The following is a 25,186-nucleotide window of genomic DNA, read 5'->3' as shown; positions in this document are numbered from 1 at the left end:
CTGGCTTCAGTCTGCATCTGCAGTAATCTTTAGACTAGTCAATAAAACAAAAATAGATGTTTTATTACTTTAAGTGATAGAAAATGTATTTTTACTGTTTCTTTTATATTATATATTCTACAGTTTTTGTTAAAGCTAACTACTATTCTAACAAATGGTTTTGATACTTTTAACCTTAATCTTTCTGGCTCTTGTTCTCTTTTTAGGACCTGTTGTGTAGATGTATTTGCTTGCTTGCTTTTTCTGGTTGATAGTGTTTTTCCACCAGCTGACACAGCGCTGAACAGTAGCTTTTGCAGAGTGCTAAATTGGGAAATACAGACAATATAGAGCTTACCGCAGTGTGTATCTATGTGTTGGCAAAGGGATGAACATCATGCATTGACACCAACAGAAAGGCTATAGTTGCATACTTTCCAAATGAGATCAGAGAGGAGAGGCAACACTTATTTTCCCTCTTTTATTTTAGTATTCTGTGATTTCAGTTTATTGCAGTGCTCTGCCTTTCTTTGATACCATTTGCCACCTTCCAGTTTTTCTCACCAGAAAATCAGTCTTACTATATTATACTATACTATTATAAACTTTTTTTTAATTTTGGGGATAAAGTGTTCACCACATTATCCTTTAAATATAAAGAGATAATAAGTCATTAAAGAATATTAGAGGGCTATGATCCAGTGGTGTACTTCTTAACAAAGCAATACACTTCAATATCCAGCAGCAATGAAACTGGGATTCCTATCCCTTCACATTGCAGCCCTTTGTGACACGAAATGCCTACTCCAAAGTATTTCCCAGCCTCCAGGACAGATTAGGGTAACCTTCATATTGTCAAAATTCAGAATAATTATGTTGAGCCAGTAATGGTTAGCGGGGAAGGTATTTATAGGCAAATATTTAGAATGCTGTATTTGCCAGTGGAAAGATTATGACTACTTCTATGAGTTGTTCTCAATTAGGATAATTTTCTGTTTCCTCAATTAAACTAAAATAAATAGTATCTTGTAATGAGAAATCAGTGCGTAGAAAACCCTATTGATTCATATTTCTAATTAAGATACCCCTGGCTTTGATTAGAGAAAGGGAGAAGACATTTCATATAATTTGCTGTGTTGTCCTATTTGTCAAAACTCTAGGGAGAAGTTTTTAGGACAGAATTAATGGGGATAATTTCCTTTTTTTCCAAATTTAACTTAAGATAAATAGTAGTTTGCAGTGAGAAATTAATATGCTGAAACCTCTACTGATTCATGTCTGGGAAAGGTAGAAGGCATTTTGTATTACTTGTTCCATTGTCTATTTGTCAAAAATTTTTGGGAGCAGATCTTATCATCACTGTAGGGTACAAATATTTACCTTAAGATATTTATATGAAGACTATCAGATCGTGATTCTTGTGTTATGGTCAAATATCCCTATTTGCTGAGGCTGTGAAATATATTTGTACAGTCACTCTGAATGCCACGACAGTTAATTCTGGGGTGAGCATGGTTTTGACTTATGTTCTGTGTTGTATTTCCAGCTGATTTTTTTGTTTAGATCCTGTTTGCAATGAGCATTTGTTGCATACAATTAAATATTTGATTTTGATTCATCTCTTTTAACTACACTCTAAGGTTACATCAAGTATTTCTTTGCTTTGGGCGAGAAAGGGAAGGATCTTGTAAAGATGCTAAGGAAGGGTGGAAAGTTTGAAGAAATGTCTCATGAGAAGAGGGATTCATTGTTTCTTAAGTGTACAGATTGGCCCTGGGGTATTTTAACTGTTATTTTCGTCTTAATATTTCTCACATGTTCACAGAATTACAGTGCTCTTTCATGGGTATATGAAAAATGGAAAAAGGTTGATGATCACTAGAATTGATGCAGTTTGACACTATTTTATTTGCTATAGCTCGGTGCTGTGGAATCATTGGAGATGTTATTTGGTGGAGGCACCAGCACTTTTGGTCAGAGAAAGCTAAAGACCTTATAAAATTACAGCTCCTATGATTCAGTTGCATAGAATCATGACAGTTAAGGTGGTGTCAAGCTGCATTGCTTGCTGTTGTGTAGATACACCCTTGGTCGCTGTCAGGGCGAGCCCTAGGTAATTTTCATGTGTAGGCGAACAGAATTTTGGTGCCCCACCCAGCCGCCCCCGCCCCCTCCTCCTCCTATGGAGCCTGGTGCAGACAATGGCAAGGTAGGGACGCTGCTGGCACTGGGAGGGGATGGAACCGGCTGGGAGTGGGCAGCGCTAGGCCCTTAGGCCCTACAGTGGCCCTGCTGGGCCACCGTAGGGCCTAAGGGCCTGGCGCTGCCCACTCCCATTCGGCCCCGCCCCCTCCTCCTCCTCACGCCGTGCAGTCCCTACCTTGCCATTGTCTGCACTGGGCTGCATAGGAGGAGGAGAAGGAGGGGGCAGAGCCGGTAGGGAGTGGGCACGCCCTCCCGCATGCACGCATGCATGCATGCGCGCATGCACCCCCGCCTCCTCCTCCCAGACTTGCTGCCGGAGGCAGGCAGGCGAGGAGGGAGGCACGCCCCGGGGGACAACAATAGCAAGGTAGGGACTCCACGGCGCCTAGGGGCCTAGCACTGTCCACTCCCAGCCAGCCTCTCCTCCCCCTCCTCCTCCTCATGCCGCGCAGTCCCTACCTTGCCATTGTCCGCACCGGGGAAGCTCCCTCTTGTTGTCCCTCAGTACACGCCCATGAGGTCACAAAGTGTCAGACGTGACTGAATGAATAAACAATAACAATAGGCCAATTGAACTTTTTGTTGTTAATAGACTCATTTGTTTGTTTAATTATTTGACTTTTGTGTAATAAGATTCCTAAGCATTTTGAATAGAGGATATTCAGCTTGTATTACCCTTTATTCCAGTGGTTCTCAATCTGTGGGTCCCCAGAAGGTTTGGCTTTCGGCTGCCAGAAATTCTAATAGCTGGTAAACTGGCTGGTATTTTTGGGAGTTGCAGGCCAAAACACCTGGTTGAGAACCACTGCTTTATTCTGTGTGTCTTGAGAACTCACTTCTATAACAATAATACAATTAGTCCTGATAATATAGCTAATGTATGTTATCTATAATATAGTTATCTCTACGCAGTACAGGAAGGATCACTTTCTGCCTGGATAGTAATATAGGTTTGTGACCCAACTAGCTTCTTGTCCTGGTCTTTGAAGTAATCAAGCTGATAAATCAACTATAATCAGGCAAGACCCCAGGCTGAGATTTTACCACTGCAATTCCCTGATGTAATCAAGAGAAATCTTGTTTGTCAGGCTTCTATTTGTGCAGTCCTCTTTGCCTATATTGACCATGAAGCACATATTCTCTCTGACTAAGGCTTGGTTGTCATCATTGCCATTCCTATTTTCAAAAGAGAAAGGAGAAGAGGTCCAGCTAACTATCACCCAATCAGCCTACTAAACATAATTAGTAAATTATACAAGCTGTCTTTACTGCAACTTTCAGGAAAGGCTGAAGCAAGAAAGTATTTTAGTTGATAAACAGGCTGGCTTTCAGATAGGCTCATCCACTATGGATTAAGCCCTAATTTTACAACATCTAGTGGAAAAATACAACAGCCAACCTAAAAAATATTCATATGCGGCTTTTGTTGACCTGCTTTTGACTACATATATAGAGATAGACTCCAGTATGAACTCAAGGCTTCTACTGTGAACCCCCACTTATATACAAGTTGTATGAACACACCTTGAAAATCAGATGCAATCTAAGAAGCTGACGCTTTGAACCAGTTTCTACATCTAAAGGTGTTAAGCAAGGTTGTTTAACCTGTTGTTGTTTAACCTTTATGTAAACACGGTAGCCAAGCCTTCCAATATCGCTGTCTTAGTCTTGGGCAGTAAGCATTCATTGCTAGGAGAGAATGCAGGGCATTCTCTCTTCTCTTTCAGAGTTTCTTAATACTCCTGCATCAAGGAATAGTCATAGTTCAGTGGAAGAACATATGCTTTGCATGCGGAAGGTTGCACGGGTAATTCCTGACAGGTTTAGATAGGCCTTGCAGTGGGAAAGCAATCATGGCCCCAAACGATGCAAAGTCTTTGCCAGACAGTTAGATGGATTGTGAACAAGTTAACATATTTTTCCTCCTTCCAGTATTGTAAGTCCCTCTCTCAGTACATCTAATACACATGCCTTGTGATGGCATGCCTGGAAAAACTCAGGGATTATCTGTATACCTTGTTAAGATCAAGACCCTTAACATACAGAGGCACTTTAGGCAAGGTGAAAGTTAACCAAAACGAGTTTACTGAAAACAGGAAGAACAAAGGGCTAACTCCACCAGGGACTATTGTAAGGTAGCTTAAAACAATACATTACAAAAGGAGATTTTGCTGGTTGCAGTCATGTCTCTGGAATCCTTGAAAGTCTTTTGCCTCTGATGTAAAGCGATGGATTATAAGATGGTGTTTATAAGCTGTCTAGATCTTCTACTTTGTGAAACTTGGGCTGACCACAAGCTTCTGCTGTCTCTGGGACTGATGGTATATGAATATTGCTAAATGCAGGTGCTAAGGATGCCTGTTTGAATTGCTGGGCCTAAGATTACCAGACACTGACCAGGCATCTAATCACAGTAGCTCTGATGCAGAAAGAAAAAGGAGCCTAGCAAGAAAGCTCTGAACAGGCAAATAGAACAGACCAACTAACGCTGGCCTCTAGGGGGATTTTATGCTCCACCCCAAAACTAATACAAATGGAGGTATCTGCACTATTGGGAAAACCTAAACAGAAGGAACTGAAGCAATGGAGAGGAAAAGGCAGAACCAAGACTTCATATGTCTTCTTGTCCATGTTTCAACATGACTAGGAGGAAATACCGTTGCATTCCAATTTCATAGAACTTGTTCTGGCTTAGTTGTATGTTGCTGTTTATGGATTGTCTGTGACTAACATAACAAAAAACCACTTTGCCCAAAATGTAACAGCCAGACTATTGACAGACAGGCAGAATAGAGAATATTCAATACTGTTGTAATGAAGACTTCACTGACTGTTGGTCTGTTTCTGGGTGCAATTTAAGGTGGTTGGACTACAAACTTGATAGTAGTACAGTAGAGTCTCACTTATCCAACACTCGCTTATCCAACGTTCTGGATTATCCAACGCATTTTTGTAGTCAGTGTTTTCAATACATCGTGATATTTTGGTGCTAAATTCGTAAATACAGTAATGACAACATAGCATTACTGTGTATTGAACTACTTTTTCTGTCAAATTTGTTGTCTAACATGATGTTTTTGTGCTTAATTTGTAAAATCATAACCTAATTTAATGTTTAATAGGCTTTTCCTTAATCTCTCCTTATTATCCAACACATTCACTTATCCAACGTTCTGCTGGCCCGTTTACGTTGGATAAGCGAGACTCTACTGTAGTTGCATAGTAGTAGTAATAATAATAGTTACTTGCCTGTCCTCACAGCTCGAGGCATTGTACAATATAGTTAAAACAGCCAGATAAAACACAATACCATAAAACACATATATTAAAATACATAATACAAAATTTTAAACACAATTCTAATAGAATGCAATTTGAAATTCCCAATTTAAAATTTAAGAGATAGTTTTTGAATTGCATCTTACATTTTGACTGTTCATCTAGCCGTCTGAGCTCTTCCGGCATGACAGTCTCTAGAGCATGTGAAATGACAGTCTAGAGCAGAGTTTCTTAAACTGTCCTCCTTCAGATGTTTTGGGCTTCAGCTCCCACAATTCCTAACAGCTGGTAAGATGGCTGGGATTTCTGGGAGCTGAAGTCAAAAACACTTGAAAGAGCACAGTTTTAAAAATACTAGTCTAGAGGCAGCTGTTGAAAAGGTTATCTGAGTAATGTTTGCTAGTTGATAACGGCAGTCTAAACCATCTTGGGAAGGCGGTCCAGAATTCATCACATAGATTAGCCCTGGAATAAGTAGTCAGTGTAGAACCACCTGAAGCTATCTGAAATGCTGTATTTTCTTGTAAAGCCTGGCTTGGTTTTGAGGTCTTTGAGGGAGCCCTTCTTTGTCTTCCACAGTCATAGAATCATAGAATCAGAGTTGAAAGAGACCACAAGGATCATCCAGTCCAACCCTCTGCCATGCAGTAAAACACAATCAAAGCACGCCCAACAGATCACCATCCAGACTCTGCTTAAAAATCTACAGAGAAAGAGACTCCACCATGCTCCAAGGCAGCATGTTCCACTGTTGAACAGATCTTATCATCTGGAAGTTCTTCCTAATGTTGTAAGTGGAATCTTTTCCTGCAACTTGAATCCATTGCTCAGTTTCTTAGTGTCCAGAGTAGCAGAAAACAAGCTTGCCTCCTCAAGTGTAACATCCTTTCAAATATTTAAAATGACTATCACCCCCAACCTTCTTTTTCCAAGCTAAACATGCCCAGTTCCTTGATCCATGCCTCATGAGGCTTAGCTTTCAAATCTTTGATCATTCCGGTTGCCCCCATCTGAACACGTTCTAGCTTGTCAATATACTTCTTGAATTGTGGTGCCCAGAACTGGACACAGTGAAGAATAGAGTGGGATGACTTCCCTTGATCTCAACACTATATTCCTTTTGATGCATCCTAAAACCCAAATAGCTTTTTAGCTGCTGCAACACACTGTTGACTTATGATCAGCTCCCTTTCACATAGACTGTTTTCGAACCAAGTGTCACCAATCTGTGCTGTCTTTTGAGGCACATGCAGTTCAGACTTAATCCCCCCCCCCTCATTTAAGTGGCCACTCCCCTGCTATCATTTTTCCTTGCCAAGGAAAGTTAGACTGACTCTTGTCCAAGAATCATAAAAGCATGCAATGTCATCCAATCGAACCCCCTGGATTGCAGGAATATGCAATCAAAGCACTCCTGATATATGGCAGGTATGGGAAAACTTGGGCCCGTCAGGTGTTTTGGACTTCAACTCCCACAATTCCTAACAGCCTACTGGCTATTAGGAATTGTGGGAGTTGAAGCCCAAAACACCTGGAGGGCCCAAGTTTGACCATGCCTGATGTATGGCCATCCACCTTCTGCCTAAAAATATCAAGAGAAAGAGATTCCCATTCCTATCTGAGGCAGCATATTCCACTGTCAAACACCAGAAAGGTTTCCTAATGTTTAGATGGAATCTCTATTCCTGTTGTCACTCTGCCAGCAGGCAATTTGTTGTAGTAGTAATAGTAATAATAGTAATAAACTTTATTTCTATCCCGCCACCATCTTCCCAAAGGGACTCAGGGTAGCTAACAAAATACCACAAAGTGCCGCATATAGACAATACATAAATCTAAAACAAGAAAACCATAAAATTACAACCACACACATACATAATAACAATGTAAAACATGTAATTATGTGTGTGTTTAATTGTAATTCTATGTAGTTACTGTAGTTCTATGTAGTTATTGTAGTTACTGCTACTAATGACAGTCCCTTCTTAAATGCAACAACAACCAGATCTTGGGTTCCTAAAACATATACTGTGTTTCCCCGAAAATAAGACAGTGTCTTATATTAATTTTTGCTCCTAAAGATGCTCTAGGTCTTATTTTCAGGGGATGTCTTAGTTTTCCATGAAGAAGAATTCACATTTATTATTGAACAGAAAAATGAACATTTATTATATTCTGTACTGTAGTTGTCATCACAAACTAGCATAACCAGACAAACTGTGAATCCTATCAAGAATTTCTTGTTACTACCATGTTCCATGTACAACACTCTATGATACATACATTTACCGATCCTGCGTGCTCTGGTGTTCTGTTTGGCGGGCATGCTTCCAAACAAAAACTTTGCTAGGTCTTATTTTCAGGGGAGGCCTTATATTTAGCAATTCAGCAAAACCTCTACTAGGTCTTATTTTCTGAGGATGTCTTATTTTAGGGGAAACAGGGTAGATGCTTCTGTGAAAGCTGCTTACAGACAAAATCCATAGGAATGACACTTTCTGTGATTCCAATATCCTTGGAAGCGACAGCAAATTAGCTAGTGACCAGTTGGGAGCCTTCTTCACAATTCCCACTGCAGTGGAGAGGCCCCTCAGAAAGCTGAAACCAATTTATTTTGGATTAAATTACGAATCATAATCTAATTGGTACTGTTCCATTATCTGGGAGGAGTAGTGGGTTAAAGCCTGTGACTTGAAGGTTGGGTTGCTGACCTGAAGGCTGCCAGGTTCAAATTCAACCCGGGGAGAGCGCGGATGAGCTCCCTCTATCAGCTCCAGCTCCAGGCGGGGACATGAGAAAAGCCTCCCACAAGGATGGTAAAAACATCAAAACATCCAGGTGTCCCCTGGGCAACGTCCTTGCAGACGGCCAATTCTCTCACTCCAGAAGCTTCTTGCAGTTTTTCAAGTCGTTCCTGACAGAAAAAAAAATCTGGGTGGAGGCCAAAAGGGGGCGCTAGAAAGAAAAGGGTAGTCCCTTTTATGAGGGGGAGGGAGAGTTTAAAGGAGTATAATCATTTCCCTGTTTTCCTGTTATTCCCCCACCCAAGTCACTATCCAGGTAACAACCCTCATTTATGAAATGGGAAGTGGGGAGGGGGATTAAACAGCGAAAATGGGAGACACGGTTTTCCTCTATCAACTCCCCCCATAACATTTGACTATCTTTCTCAGTCTAGTGCCCCCTTTTGGCCTCCACACAGATAATGGAACAGTACCATCCAATCTAGAAGGGATGTGGAGTAGTAGCATTCTCCCAGCTATAGTGTTTAAATATGTCATTCTAAAAGTAATCGGCTGCCACCTAGTGTATTTTAGCCCTTACTGTCTTTTGTTCATGAAACACCTTAGATTTGAAATTTCCCATGTATCTGGATGTCCTGCAGATATTCAGGAAACATTGAAATACCATTCCAAAAGTTGGGCCAAGTTTAAAAATACAATTCCTGGTATGTCTGGAAGCTAAATATCTAGATAAACGAATGAGTACCTTTTGATTTTCATTGTATGTGTTGCATTTCCTGCTGAAGTTTCTGTTGTCCTTGTTTTCATTGTGAAAAAGCTTTGTTACATGGGGATTAGACTAATCTCATTTGATCGAGAGAAATGTTGAATACTGAGATCAGATGTAATGCCTACAAAATAGCTTTCTTAGTAAGCTGCTCATCCTTTTCACTTCAGCATTCAGTACATCTCATGTAACCCATCTGGTGGAGAGTTGCAATACTGAGCTAAGCATAATTTAAAAATTATCTTATTTTTGAAAGACCCACACTGTAAGACTGCCTTCGAACTATAGTAATGCAAAGAATTTCATTTCACCTTTAAATTATTAACTAATTAGTTTCATAAATATTTTTGACAGAATGATACAAATTGCTTTGTTTTTTAAAAATGTAATATTTTAGCCAATACTGTGAAAAAGTGGAAAGAATGTGTATTTTTATATAATTTGGGGGTGGGGGTGGAGAAAACAGCTTTTTTGTCACACCAGCTACAAGTGATTGAGTGACTTTTTACTGGTGGTGGGGGCAAAACAAAAAAATCTTGGAATTTTTGTAAAGTGGAGCCTAAAATTGAAATTATTCTAAAGTTTAATGAAAAAGCTAGGAACAACAAGCCTCATCTTGCATTCCGTACAAGTATTTGAACAAATGGATTGAAATGCACAAAAGCACATGCTAAAATAAACAAGTTAGTTGTAAAGATACCCCTAGATTCCTCTCTCTATTGCCTTTTGTTTTTTTTTAACTGAAGCAAAGAAGCACAGCTACCTCTTCAAAAATGATAATGGTACATATGGTAGTTTATTAGTATGCTAGTTCCACCTAGTGGCATTTTCTTATTATTGCATTTTTAAAAAGTGGAAACCAAAGACACAATGGAGGTCAAAAATATATAAGCAAAGGTGCCTTTATTGTGACTAATGCGAAAGCATTTATACAAGCTTTCAAAGATTCACTAGTTTCTTCATTAGGCAAAGATGTTAAAATTATACAGAATAAAAATTGTGATGAATGTTATAGTCACACACCTGTATTCTGTCTGAGATAAGGTCAGTGAAGATGGTATTGAGAAATTCAGTGCAGATAGTAGAATAAATGAAAGAATAAGAATAGGCAGATTTAAAAATCAAGTCCATTAGCAACAAAAAAAAGCCTTTTAAAAATGTTTTGCTCTTTCTCCTTAGTCCTCTCAGGGCCAATACAGGGAGTGACCACATTGAAATCCCTAACTGTGTTGTCGACCGCGCTTTAGGGGATCGGGCCCTTAAGGAGAGACCCGACCCGGTCCTGAGGGAACGGACCTTGGCGGAGCCAATAGGAAAATATGAGCCGCAATACAACCTGAAGCCGAAATGAAGAAGGTCCGCCAAAGTTGAAGGAAAATCCGCCAAGGAGTCTTTATTGAGCGATTCAGCTGAAAAGGACTCTAGTAGTGATCATTCAGTCTACTAGGGTACCACATAACCAAAATAAAGCCATATTTATACAAAGTTTCAGTCTGACAGCCCTTTGAATTTCCCGCCCCACTCCCCCGCCCATCTGATCGCTGGTAGGCTAGAAGGTTGAACGAGGCGGGCTTTCGTTTCCCGCCTTGCTCTGTTAGCCCAATAGGGAGCTGCTTTTTGTCCCCACTCGAGCCAATCAGGGAGGAGAAGGCGGGAGTTACTGAAACAATGAAGTGACTGAGCAGGAAAGATCGGATTAATTCCTGCCCGGCCGATTTCTAAAGGGATTAATGACAGCAATCAAGGGTTCCTGTCACGTATACAGATTTCAGATATGCCTTGGAGTGGTGATGGGCCATAATTGACAAACTCTGCAGGGCGCCTTCCTGAGGTGTCCTGGATTTTCTTTTGGAGGAGATATGACAATGTTTGCCTTGGGGGCGAATCACCTTTAGGTCAATACTCCGAATTCGGCGACTCAAACCCTATATTGTCCACGCAATCTGAATTTGATTGGGTTAAGCGGTGGCGGATTATCCTTTTGTTTTTGGGAAGGGAAGCCTGGGTCATAGGATCTGGGGTTCATGTTGAGTTCAAAATATTTCCTATTTGATTTCATGATTTGACAATTATATGAAATAAAATGAAAAATAAAATAAAGTTGGAATATAAACCCTGCTGGGAAAAATACATATTTTCCGGGGATCCCAAAGAGTACAAATACATATAGGCAGATAGATAGATTTCGAGGAAATAAGGGAGAATCCATAAAGGTGGGTTACATTGCATAAAGGGGAATCATGAATGATATAAACAATTGAAAACATTTGATAAGAACGAAGTTCACAACATCTGGGGAACCCAATATGGAAATTCATAAAAGTGGAGTTTTAGCAGCATGATTTCACAATACATGAAGTTAGCCCAACGATTAGAAATTCATACAACAGTGATTCATGAGGGTGTCCAGGTACATAGAATATGAAAATTCACGGATACATTGGGAAAAGAGTTCATCTGTGGTGGAAGGAATTCATAGAAATAGCATGGGGAAGAGGTACATGTGGGTTGCAGTCTTTGGAAATATAGGATTTCATAAGTTCAGGGGTAGGTCTGGGAAGAGTGTCCCTCTCATTCATAAAATTATGAAGGTATGAATGAAAGGTGGAGGGCGCCCGTCCAGGCACCCTCCTGGCAGCTGTAGAGAGGGTGAAGGTCCTTGGAGAACTATGTCTCCCCAGCGGGAGAGCGATCCCCCATCCACAGTTCACAGAAAGGGACCAGTGATCTCTTAAAAACCATCCCGCGGGTCGCGGGGATAGGAAAGTCCGGGATAAGGCTGGAAGAGAGCAGTCTGGCTTGAAAAGAGCAATCGGTTCCGTTTGACAATCAGCTGATGAGGTGCCGAGAACTGGACCGATTTTGGTTCCGCTGGTGGTCCTTGAGTCAGGAGCCTTAGGAAGGGTTAGGACTAAAAGAGGAGTGTGCTAGGGGTAATTTTGATAAAGATATGAGCCAATTTGTATCGCCCGCCGTATTAATCTATGGCAGAGGAGCCTCAGCCAGAGTTAAAAGGACGGACGGGTTAGAGAGAGAGAGAGAGAGATTGCGTGCAAAGGAAGGAGTCAGGGAAAGATACAAAATAACCAGGTAGAGAGTGTTACTGTTAAAAATGAATGCTACTTTTATTGGGGGGATTTGTTACATAGTTCAGGGAAGGGGAAAGTGAAGAAAAAAAAATCTTTTAATAATAGTCTGCTGCAGTGCCGCTCCGTTCCTTTGGTGATGGATCTGCAGAACTCTCCGCTGCGGGTTCAAATCAATTTGAAAGCTGGCGCCTCGGTCATCATACGTAAGCGATTCCTTCCCACTCAAATACATCTTCAAACTGTCTACAGTGTATCCCTGTATCTCCACTGATGTATGTCCTGTTACATTCTGTAAGCAACTCTAAAGCTGAAGCCCTGTAAATAGAAAATCACGCAGTATGAAGAAGAACTTTTATCTCATCTGCCTGAGATTTTCTTTTTTGCACGGCTTTCATATTGGAATCAATTTAAAAAGTGGTTCTGAACTGCACTCCATTTCAGATTTTCACTGTATCCTTTAACTGCATGTGTAGATGGGGCCTGAGAGAAGGTTACATTGAAATCCTTACATAGAATCCTTGACAGCAAATCATCCTCTTTTTTAACTGGTGTTTTTGCCTTCTGCTGGTTCTTTTCCTTTTTGGAGTCAGTGGAAATGAAAACACTGACCCCAAAAGTTGGTGTTTCCAATTTGGTAATGGATCCCGATGTTGCAGCAGACTATGTAGATCAAAAATAAAAAGGGTAATTAAATTGCACAGGCATTTCCCATCTTGCTCATAGATGGAAAATGTAGACATGAGCACTATGCAAGCATCTTCATAACAGAAAGATTAATCCTTCATTCTGTTCCAAACCGATTCAATGCCTTTGAACCACCAAGCTATAATGAGGCTACCCAGCATAACTTACTGAACATAATGTGACACTTCCATGCCACTAGATAGCTTTTTAACATTTGTGTATAATGCTGGCATGGCAAGAGCCTTTTTGCACAGTTGGGTGACTATTGCTAGAAAAAGATCCACTGCTGTTAAGGGAGGGCCTTTTTCTGTGACTTCGGATCATAAATCCATGGTATCATACTTCCATGAGATTATATACTCTTAATGTGTTTGAAAGCACTAGTCAAGTGTCTTTCTTGTAGAAGTTGACTATATGGCATGAATATTATGGGATTCTTTATATACATGACCATGGCATAAACATCTTGAAAAAGTAAGTTGAACCCTTTGATTACAGCCTTGAAATTCAAAAGGATCAAAGCACAGCAAGCAAACAAACAAACTAAAGCTAACAGAGTGCATTTACTGATTGTGATAATGCTCTGCAATGCTGCTTCTTATTTTGGAACCGTCTCTCCTGCCTCAGTCGTTCTCTCCCACCTCAATACTTCCTAATTTAATAGAGTGAAGAAATCTATAAAGCTATGTGTGTCCCTCTATCCCAGTAGTTCTCACCCTGTGGGTCCCCAGGTGTTTTGGCCTACAACTCCCAGAAATCCCAGCAAGTTTATCAGCTGTTAGGATTTCTGGGAATTGAAGGCTAAAACATCTGGGGACCCACAGGTTGAGAACTACTGCTCTAACCTTACATATGCATAATCAGGATGCTTTAAGTTCCTTATTTGGAGGAAAATCAGGTGATGGGTTAATGGGCAAAGGAACAAAAATGTTATTGCAAATCTTCTTCCAAACATAACATTTCTACCATGGTTTTACTTCACAATTATCTTAGATTAATTTGTTACACCATATCTTTTCCTTGAACTCTCTCAGCAGTACTACCAATGTCCTTCCAGCTGACTCCAACTTGATCTGTTTCTCAACAGACACCCCCCCCCCTCCCCACACACACACACAAACACACTTTTATTCCTCCTGGCCTCATTCCAATGACTGATTTGTTGAAGGCAAACTTCAGTCCTTTCTATCATCCCATCTTTCATGTTTGAAACAGTTTATAAATTAAAAATAAAATAAAACAAAAGTAAGGAAAACTATTGAGAAAGAATAATGGTTTTAAAAAGCCAAGTAGATAAAAACAAATCCTACTGGTATATAGTGTAGAGTCCAATCTTGTGACTGATCTCAGATCACAGCTCTGGGAACTGAATTTTCAATCTCTTGGTGAGAAATTTCTTGGTCAAAAATCAATTAGATCAATTACATATGTTTGAATTGAGCTCAGAAACATACTGGAAATTAATCTAGATGTTTCAGCATCTGTACACTCTTGTTCAAAATCTTGTCAATATATATTGTAGTATTTCGAACTAGCTGAGGTTTTTCAATATTTGAAAATCATACTTACATATTATAGTGATGTCGGATTTTACCAAAGCAAAACACTGCTAGGTTCAAAAACATGCCCATTAATGTGAAGTTGCTTTTTCAAGTGTGTGTGCATCACGTTTTAGAAGCAATGGCTCATTGCTTTTTGACATGCTAGTTCTCCATCAACAATTCATCTTGTTTGGATTATTTATAACCTTCCTCAGTTTATTTCAGATTCTAGACATTATTCGGGAGCATGTTCCACTAATCTGGAGCAATTCACTTATATGTCTACCATTTGATTTAGGGCACATCTGACCTCTTACCTTACACTGACCTCTTATCCTGGGGAGGGAGCAATTTAGTTACATGGTGGCTGCTGGATTTGGGTGAATGCGGCCTTGAACTGTGTTAACAAAAGCCACAGGTTGCTATGTATTTTCTGAGAATCTTCAGTGAATGATAACTTTGGGCTCATATAAGCAGTTTACACAGCCATCACAGGCTTGGGTGATCTAGGGCCATGGAATGGTACTCACCCTCCCTCCCATCTTCATTGTGGTCGTGACTACTAGGTGTCCTGGCTGGTTACCATTGCTTGTTATCTGGAGTGACATTGACCAGGTTAGAAGGGTGATTGGAGAAAACATGAGGGAAAGAATGGACAATAACTCATCTCCCCTCTGGTGCCCTGGCCAGTGTCACTCCATGTAATGAATGACAGGCATCAGCCATATTGTAGCCACCACTAAGATGAGAACAGGAGGAGGACAGTAAGGATAGCCATCAGTACCAAACTGGATTTGGCACTGCTGGACATTCAGGACTCCTTCTGCTCTCTACAGTGGCCTGAGGCAGTCAAAACTTCCCCAGGCCTGATGTGGAATTCAACATTTTAGATCAGCCTCAGAATAAAGTCTTCATGTAGAGTAATTCCTAGTTCAGATGGAAAAAATTACTTGGATGTCAGATCTGAGGCCTAATGCCAATGAGTTTAGAAATCCATCCCATCCAGTAACATTTGAAGGCAGGTCAGCCTATATTTTAGAACCTTACCAAAGAAAGGAATCTTGTAGAGCAGTAATTGTCCAGTATGGTGGAATTCCTAACTCTTTCTTCATTGACTCAAAGCCTCTTTCGGGTGTAAGAGAACCATGCCTTTCTCCAGCACTCCTCTTATCCAGTTTCCCTTTGCTGTTTTTATGAGCCAGGAAGGGCATGAGTTCAACCAGGTACATGGTAGCTCTCAACTCTCCAGAAATCCTCTCAGGCTCCACAAATGGAATTATACCTAGTAACACAAAAACAAAAAAAAAAAACAGAAACCAAGGTTACCTCATGTACCTGTACCAGTGAAAACACCCAAGGCAGAGCCAATTTGAGTGATTTTATCACCAAAGTATCCTGTAGCAGGCCATTAAGTGGTTCTTGGAAGACAGAGCATAGACGCCCCCTGACCACTCAAGGCAGAGAGAGAAATCGGGCTATAGAATTAAGGTTAGCATTTAGAGTAATTCAACAATAAAATTATGAAATACACACTATTGGAACAAAAGACTACAGGCTAACATTTAAAATAAAAGGGACAAACCCAGATTTGATCTACTTATATGCCATATTTTATGTGTAAGCTGTGCCCAAATGAGTTGCATTAAATTATGAAATTCTGAAAAAAGCATTTTATATAAATAAAACAATATTACAACAAAATTATCAAGATGTAACACAATGTGCATCTATAGTTAAGTTAGATTTTGTATTTGCTTGAAGAGCATATAGCAAAAAAGCCAAAGTTATTACATATAGCAAATCTTGTTGCACTCTGAGGGGCCACAACAGCCTAGCTGGGATACTGTTTTGTTTTGTTTGTTTTTGTTGGAGCAAGGTCTCCTTATCTGGCTAGAAGGTTCAAACTATGTCCTTCATCTCTCTTCTGAAATAGAAAAGCAGCAAAAGGGTTGTGTTAGGTGCCAGTTAATTTCCCTTGCCTTTGAGAAGTTGGTAAGGACTGCTGATTTCTCAGTGGTTCTCAACCTGTGGGTCCCCAGGGGTTTTGGCCCACAACTCCCAGAAATCCCAGCCAGTTTAACAGCAGTTAGGATTTCTGGGAGTTGAAAGCCAAAATATCTGGGGACCCGCAAGTTGAGAACCACTGCTAAAGACCAACTAAAGGTGCACCCACATTGTATAATTAATGCAGTTTGATACCATGTTGACTCACAATTGAAATCTATGGAATTATGGGAATTGTAGTTTTATCAAATAGTGCTGGTGCCTTACCAAATTACAACTCACAGTGAGCTATTGCAGTTAAAGTAGTGTCAAACTGCATCCATTTTTATAGTGTAGCTGCACCCTAAGGTATAGTGTTGGGGGAAAAAATCACTGGCTTTTTATTTTTGGCACATTGAGAAAACCCTGTTGTTTTCCTTGTAAAGCATTTCAACCTCAGGTATCCTAAAGTTAATTCTTGCTAGTTTAAGATACATCATACTTTGGAAGATAGAGGTCCATGTTGCATGTCAGTTTCTGCACATATTTTTAAACATTTGGTAGTTTCTCTGATTATTTGTTCAACTCCGACCATTTGTGCATACATAGTGCTCAACAAGCTGCAACAAGTAACAGAAACCGGAGATAGGAGAACAGAAAGTGTAAACAGCAATCTCTGGCGAAGAAAACGAGTGTCTGTAAAGGTGCTCTTTCTCAGACAGTGGCTCAGAGGCCATTCAGAAAGAGGCGGAATCTTTCAGTGCAGCTAACGATGATTCGTTGACTTCGCAAAACTTTTCCTCTTTTAATCCCAGCCCCCTCTTTTTTTCTTGCTTCTTTTGAGAAGTTGACTTTGCTGCTTCTCAGACAAGCACGTCATCTGCAATCTCCAGAGATTTAGTCTGATACCATGAGCTTCGAAGCAGATGAATCTAAGGAAGGTATGACTTAAAAAAAAAAACATTCATGAGGGTGTTGCTTTACAGAAAAGCAAAAAAAAGTAATGTTGTCTTTAGAGCTTTTTTCCTGGCACCAATGTGAGATGATGAATAGAGGTTTGTACTCACTCTGCTAAACAGCTCTTAGGGGAGGGGAGAAAGCAAAGGCATATGAAGACTGCTGCTCAGATTTAACTGAAAATGCAGCAATGATTTGTTCCTTGTGCAATAATAACTAAATGCTGTACGGAGTGTTAATAATGTGGAAGAGCTAGGCGCCTTTGTGTTCGCAAGCAACAATGGCTTGAAAGGGGAAGATGTGTTTCTAAAGTGTCACTGTGCTGTTCCTTTTCTAAAAGGAAGTTGTGCAATTCAGAGAACCAAAAGATCGTTATTTTTTGGAAGGAGCTTTCTTGGCATTTGCAACAATTTTCCCCCAGTGTGAGTGCATTTTCTTGATGTATGTGTATTTATACTGGCAGGGCTTGGACTGAAATGAAGGTATTGCATTTACGCTTTTCATTTATGTGAAGGATATGGAAGAACTAGAAACACTCTGTGGAAAATCCAATTCTTTATCTGTGGAAAATTGAAAGGAAATATATATAGTTGTGGAAGACGTGACTTTCCAAAATTTTAACACAAAAGTCCATTTGGACAGAAGGTACGGAGAAGGAATGAGAAGAATGCCTTCAAAATGTGGATATATTAAAGAAAACTGGTATTTCCTGACTTGTAAAGATATTAGATAAACATCTTTGGAGTAAAGATCTGGTAAAAGATAGACCAGTTGAAGTAAGTTTAGAAGCAAACCAACATTGCAAAAAGTTTCTCCATTCTTCTAGGGCTTATCTGACAATCCCAGCATGTGAATGTTTTCAGTGTAGATCTTATCTTTCTAATCTAATTTGAAGGAGTGTGTGTTTGTGACACATAAAAACATGGCCTGTCTAAAAGGAACATACTACACCCAGCATAACTACTATTCAATGAATACATTGGTTTAACAAATTGATTGTAATGGTTAGAGCTTCTATGTGCTACCCTTTCCACATGGAGGAAAGGTTTGGATGTGAATCCAGTCCCAAAGAACAATTGTAAGCTGCACTAAACTGCTGTTCTATGGGCAACTTCTGAACACAGCATTCCTCCAGCAGCATGTTCATTTCAACCCTTTTGTATACTAGATGAGTAAGCAGCATGCATGCCATAACATGACACAAGACTCAGAGAAAACCCTTTCAAAACTGGTCTTAATTTGTCACACCAGTTTAGTTGCTGAAGACAAACATCCAAATTGTCTCTCTAAAGTGTGATCATGCTTCTGAAATTTTGTGAAATAAGCGTGAGCTTATTTTCTTCAAAACTGAATTTTGCAAAAGTCATGGTGTAGTTTCTTTAAAGGGGCAATGAAGGGAAGCAGAAGCAGTCCCCATGTTACGAACAGGATAGGTTCTGTAGGTTTGTTCTTGAGTTGAACTTGCATGTAAGTTGGAACAGGTACTTTTTAAAATGTAACTCCAGCCAGTTTTTTAAAAAAGTTTTGGATAACATAGGGAAGTGTTAACATCCCTGTAATGTTTGTTTTGCTGTCTGTGTCCATGTTCAGAAGATTTCATCTCACTTTCCGTCCCTGTGACAATTGGATTTTGAAAAATGTGCCTTTTTGTGGAAACAAGGATTGGTGAGAAAGCTTCACTGGAGACACCCTTTTCCGCATGATAACACTTTCAATTTATTTCCCTTCCAAGGGATAGATTTCCCTCACTTCCTGTTGTCTCACCCCTGTTCTTAACTATGAGTTGTTAGTAAGTTGGAGTTTTGTAACTTGGGGGCTGCCTGTAATTATATATTTTGGCATCACTGCAATATCACCCTGAGTCCCCCCGGGTGAGAAGGGCGGGGTATAAATGCTGAAAATAAATAAAATAAATAAATGTTTAGATATGCATATTTTAAAAATAGGATTGCCATTAGTCTTCACATTAGCTATCAAACAGAAAGCACACCACTTTCTCCTGATGCTGTTTTTGATTATAATAATGTTATTGTTTTTTTAAAAAAATATCCAGAGCTCCAATTCATTTTTAAAATTCTTTAATTAACAGGCATGTTTACTAATTGAATTTTTTCATGTCTTTACTGCACAAAAGCATCATTTCCTTGGGGCTGGTAATCTTAACAGTTCTGCTAGCTTCCTTCTTTCAAGTTGCCAACCTTTCATTTATTGCCAGTGGATGTTGAGATCTCTTTTTTCCTTAATGCAATTCTTTCTAAGGGCCCTTTTAGATAGCCATATAACCCAGAATATCAAGGCAGATAATTCACAATATCTGCTTTGAACTGGGTTATCTGAATCCACACTGCTATATAATCCAGTTCAGTGTAGATTTTATACAGCTGTGTGGAAGGGTCTTTGCCACAAAACAACTCTGTCCATTTCTATTTAGCAAAAAGCCCTTCTGTGCTTAGTGGGATTTACATCTAGGCGAGTATGTAAAGGATTTCATCTTTGAAAAGGAAAACCATCTTCTTATATTGACACTGTTTAAAAAAATTAAGCTTTCTCTCCTCCTTTTTTGCTATATTTTCTTGACTACTTTATGCCTTTTGTTTAACCAATTCTTTGGTCAATAGTTGTTCTTCCTGATTCAGCTTCAGTTATTTTTTGTTAAGACTTAAAGTGGATAAGTGAATCCATTTTTTGGGAGTTGGGTTTTTTTTTTTGACGGAGATTTCTAGACATATACACAAGTATATAGGGTAGGTGTCTGTGTGAAAATTGACTGGCTTTTGTTGTTGTTGTTGTTGTTGTTGTTGTTGTTGTTGTTGTTGTGTGATAGAGTTGAAATGAACACATGCCCCTGGCAAAGAAGCTCCTTTCTACAATCATTTTCTGCCTGCCCAGTCCCTCCTCTTTTGCTCATTGTCTTCTTTCTAGCTATAATGTTTTTAAACAGTATTACCGTTGGAAAGATGGTGAAGGACTGGTGAAACGCAGAGATTCAGATGCCATGTTGCAGCAGACTATCTGCAATAAATAGAGCTGGGGAAGAATGGGATACCTCTCAGCCAAGCCTTTCTAGTTTTCTGTGTCTGCTTGCCACAGACAAGGTAACAGCAGCTGCCCCTGGAATCCACACTATCCCTCCTCCAGCATGTTAAAAAAGCATAGCTTTATGAGTTTAATCAGCTAAACAGTAATCAAGAACATTTGTTGTTTATTTGTTCAGTCACTTACGACTCTTCATGACCTCATGGACCAAACCGTGCCAGAGCTCCTTTTCGGCTGTCACCACCCCCAGCTCCTTCAAGGTCAAGCCAGTCACTTTAAGGATACCATCCATCCACCTTGCGCTTGGTCGGCCCCTCTTCCTTTTCCTTCCATTTTCTCCAGCATTATTATCTTCCCCAACCTTTCCTGTCTTCTCATTTTGTGGCCAAAGTACTTCATCTTTGCCTCTAATATCCTTCCCTCCAGTGCGCAGTCGGGCTTTATTTCCTGGAGGATGAACTGGTTGGATCTTCTTGTGGTCCAAGGCACTCTCATGATTTTCCTCCAACACTACAGTTCAAAATCATTTATCTTCCTTCGCTCAGCCTTCCTTATGGTCCAAGCTCTCACATCCATAGGTTACTATGGGGAATACCATTGCTTCAACTATGTGGATATTCGTTGTCAATGTGATGTCTCTCCTCTTTGCTATTTTATTGAGATTGGTCATTGCTCTCCTCCCAAGAAGTAAACGTCTTCTGATTTCCTGGCTGCAGTCTGCGGTAATCTTCGTGCCTAGAAATATAAAGTCTGTCACTGCCTCCATGTTTTCTCCCTTTATTTGCCAGTTCTAATCATTCTGGTTGTCATAATCTTGTTTTTTTATGTTTAACTGAGACCCAGCTTATGTACTTCCTTCTTTCACCTTAGTTATAAGGCTCCTCAGCTACTTTTTGCTTTCAGCCTTCAAAGTGGTATCATCTGCATATCTGAAGTTGTTCATGTTTCTTCCAGCAATTTTAACTCCAGACTTGGCCTCATCAAGCCCCGCACGTTACATGATGTATTCTGCGTATAAGTTGAATAGGTTGGGTGAGAGTATACAGCCCTGCCATACTCCTTTCCCAAGTTTGAACCAGTCTGTTGTTCTATGGATTGTTCTCATTGTTGTTACTTGGTCGTTAAATAAATTTCTCAGGAGACAGACAAGGTGACTTGGTATCCCCATACCACCAAGAACTTGCCACAGTTTATTATGATCCACACAGTCAAAGGATTTAGAATAGTCAATAAAACAAAAATAGATGTTTTCTGAAATTCCCTACCTTTCTTCATTATCCAGCAGATATTGGCAATTTGGATATTCGCAATCAAGAAAAGTAGAAGGTGGTAAAAGGAAAAAAGTAATCCCGGGTTGGATTTTGAAAGTTTTCAAGTGGCTTCTAAAAGCATCAGAATTTTTCCCTTATTCAAGTCTTACCTGACTTAGTGATTCCTTTTTTCACATTTTAAATAAAAACTTAAATCAAAACTTGAATTACCCTACCTTTTTTATTGTGTAGGAACCTATCCTCATTCTTTCCTTGTTATTTCTACATCTTTTCACATTTTCTGATAAAATACCTAATATCCAGGAACATCTATAGTCAGGATATGAAATTTAAAACATTCAAACATTTGTTTATTTTTAATTAATTGACACAATGTTATGTAAACTTAAAAAGCTGGGCTCTTAATTTGAGATTTAGCAACCTTCCAATTAATGTCAAAAATGTCAGTGTAATTCTTCAACAACACTGCAACTTCTGAATGTTGTTATTACTTTCTTTAATTTCCAAATGATTGCTTTCTCACATACTGGGCTTTTAATAACCAAGGCAAAATACAGTGAAGTGCTTCTGCTAAGAAGCAATTACAATGGAACCTAGGAATTGATTTCTAAACCACAAAGTATTGTCTTCTAGATCGATAGAAATGTGGTTTTTGTTATATTTTATATTATGTTTCATCCCACAGACTATTTATACCAATCTCTGTACTGAACAAAGAGCCAAATGAAAATGCAATATGCTCTCAAATATTTGTTATGATTTTGAGGATGCCATCCAAATTAGAAAACATTCCCCTCTCTCTTTGTTATGTTTGAGGGGATACTTTTTATATAACATAGTGGTGCTGAAACTAGGGCAGAATCTACTTTACTGGCTTTGAGAAAGATAGAGTAGAAGGGATGGATTTACTAAACTGAGATTGCAGTCTTGTGCATTCTTGTAATTCTTCTCAGAATTCATATTCAGAATTATAATTATAATGTAAATCACTTAACCAACTTTACAAGGGGCTTTATTACAATATACCTTTTTGTTAGTTTGAATTCATTAGGCTTGTAGCCTCATGTTTTTCTTTAGCTTTTTCGTAACTGACATGTTGGTAAGTGAGGAACACACAGAAAGTACAGAATCTCTCAAGTCTAAAGCTGGTTCCTTATTCCCAGTTCCTTATTTAAGCTTTATTTGGAAAATCTTCATAGCATGGAGAGAAGCATGTAACATACTAATCATTTTTGACCAAGTGTGCCAAGATGTAATGATGCGTGTTGATAGAAGAAAAGCGGCTGGCCACCCAAATAATAAATTCCTAAAACAAGAAGGCGTTTCTTTATCAAAAGGCTTCAACATCCCTTTGGCCCAAAGCTTTAAGGGCAGTGCCACCTTTGTCAGTTCAAAGTAATAATTCATATTGAGGGAGGAAACAATAGGGAATATTGGATTGGATTGACACATTTGGCAGCTTTCTGCATACATATACCCTGTTTCCCCTAAAATAAGACATCCCCAGAAAATAAGACCTAGTACAGGTTTTGCTGAATTGCTAAATATAAGGCCTCCCCCGAAAGTAAGACCTAGTAAAGTTTTTGTTTGAAAGCATGCCCGCCAAACAGAACACAAGAGCATGCAGGATCGGTACCATAAAGTGTTGTACATGGAAATATTGGTAGTAACAAGAAATTCTTGATAGGATTCACAGTTTGTCTGGTTATGCTGGTTTATGATGACAACTACTGTACAATATATAATAAATGTTCATTTTTTTGTTCAATAATAAATGTGAATTCTTCTTCATGGAAAAATAAGACATCCCCTGAAAATAAGACCTAGAGCATCTTTGGGATCAAAAATTAATATAACACACTGTCTTATTTTTGGGGAAACACGGTAGAAGTAATTTGATATAGGAGGCTTTCCTGGGTCTAGAGATTTATAATCCGAGATGACCCAATACTTATTGGAGGGGTCCAGAGATGCAGTCCCTTATTTTTTCTTCAATCTGTATGTATTTTTGGTTTGGAAAAACCTCATGTGTGCATAGAAATTTTAGCAGAAATGGCATCTGATTGGGAAGGGTGTTGTGGTTACAGGATGAATATTTTGGGGTTTTTTTTTCCGTGTCAGGAGCGACTTGAGAAACTGCAAGTTGCTTCTGGAGTGAGAGAATTGGCCGTCTGCAAGGACGTTGCCCAGGGGATGCCCAGATGTTTTGATGTTTTTACCATCATTGTGGGATGCTTCTCTCATGTCCCCGTATGGAGCTGGAGCTGATAGAGGGAGCTCATCTGCGCGCTTTCCGGGTGGGATTCGAACCTGGCAGCTTGCAGATCAGCAGCCCAACCTTCAAGTCACAAGGCTTTAACCCACTACTCCACCAGGGCTCCTGTTTTGGGGGTGAGCCTTTTGCATGGTCCATTCCAGCTGCTCTGGAAAGCTGGCAAAGTTTCTGGAGGATCCAAGGATTGCAGTGGAGAGGAGAGAAGAAGGAATACCTGTTGCTTTGGTGCTGCAATATCAGCATATTGTTGGATTTAGGTAAATTATAATCTAGATTAGGGCCCCCCGGTGGCACAGTGTGTTAAAGTACTCAGCTGCTGAACTTGCAGACCAAAAGGTTGCAGGTTCAAATCCGGGGAGTGGAGTGAGCACCCACTGTTAGCCCCAGCTTCTGCCAACCTAGCAGTTCGAAAACATGCAAATGTGAGTAGATCAATAGGTACCGCTCCGGTGGAAAGGTAACGGCACTCCGTGCAGTCATGCCAATCACATGACCTTGGAGGCGTCTACGGACAACGTCGGCTCTTCGGCTTATAAATGGAGATGAGCACCAACCCCCAGAGTCGGACACAACTGGACTTACCTATCATCTAGACTAAGGCTTCTTAAACTTTTCCACTTGGGACCCTCTTCCTCTTGAGAGATGTTTATAGGTATATAGGTATATAAAATAACTATAAAATTCAAACACTTACTAATAACAAATCAACATTTGCAAGGCTTGCTGAACAGTTTGATTTTCCTTTTTATGAAGTCCAGTGTCCAATGTAAACACTTCACAATAGATTTGTGTAAATGCCTAAAATAATCACTACGTAACATTCAGGAAATGTTACTATTGACAGTTTTTTCAGGACCCCAGCATTCAGTTAAGTCAGTGGTCCTCAACCAGGTGTTTTGGCCTACAACTCCCAGAAATCCCAGCCAGTTTACCAGCTGTTAGAATATCTGGGAGTTGAAGGCTAAAACATCTGGGGACCCACAGGTTGAGAACCACTGAGCTAAGTGGACCACATTTGAGATCGGGACCCACTGTTTAAGATGCTGTGTTATAGATCTTTAAAATGCAATTTTCTGCCCATTAATCTTGCAGTAAGATTCTTTAATTGGGACCTAATTCTCAGAAAAAAGAGAGTCATACTTAAAAAGAACTTACTAAGTAAACTTTTTACTTTAGTACTATTTCTTTAGCATATCCCAAAATTTTAGATGCACAATGAGAACAGAATCCAGGTTATATTTTTGCAGGAGTTAAAAGCATTGTGGTAAATATTATATTGCTCTAGACCAGTGGTTCTCAAACTTATTTGGCCTACCACCCCCTTTCCAGAAAAAAATATTACTCAGCGCCGCCTGGAAATAAATTTTAATAGCATTT

The 25,186-nt window shown here is 39.6% G+C and overlaps 1 protein-coding gene across 2 annotated transcripts in view; it reads left to right on the top strand.

Moving 5' to 3' along the window:
- Positions 1–25,186, top strand: part of tnfaip8 (TNF alpha induced protein 8) — a 56,910-nt gene that overhangs the window by 13,993 nt on the left and 17,731 nt on the right. The window contains exon 1 of one of the 2 annotated variants that reach the window (XM_008114045.3): positions 16,713–17,211. The exons of the other annotated variant lie outside the window; for it this stretch is intronic. Within the exon in view, the coding sequence (XP_008112252.1) occupies positions 17,181–17,211 (31 nt within the window). The 5' untranslated portion in view covers positions 16,713–17,180. Of the gene's footprint in view, positions 1–16,712; positions 17,212–25,186 lie in introns of those variants that run through there. 2 annotated transcript variants of the gene reach the window in all.

This window comes from Anolis carolinensis, chromosome 2 (assembly GCF_035594765.1).
Source record: "Anolis carolinensis isolate JA03-04 chromosome 2, rAnoCar3.1.pri, whole genome shotgun sequence".
Classification (NCBI taxonomy): Eukaryota; Metazoa; Chordata; class Lepidosauria; order Squamata; family Dactyloidae; genus Anolis; species Anolis carolinensis.
Note: the sequence above shows the minus strand (reverse complement) of the source record. Positions and strands in the feature narration are given on the sequence as shown.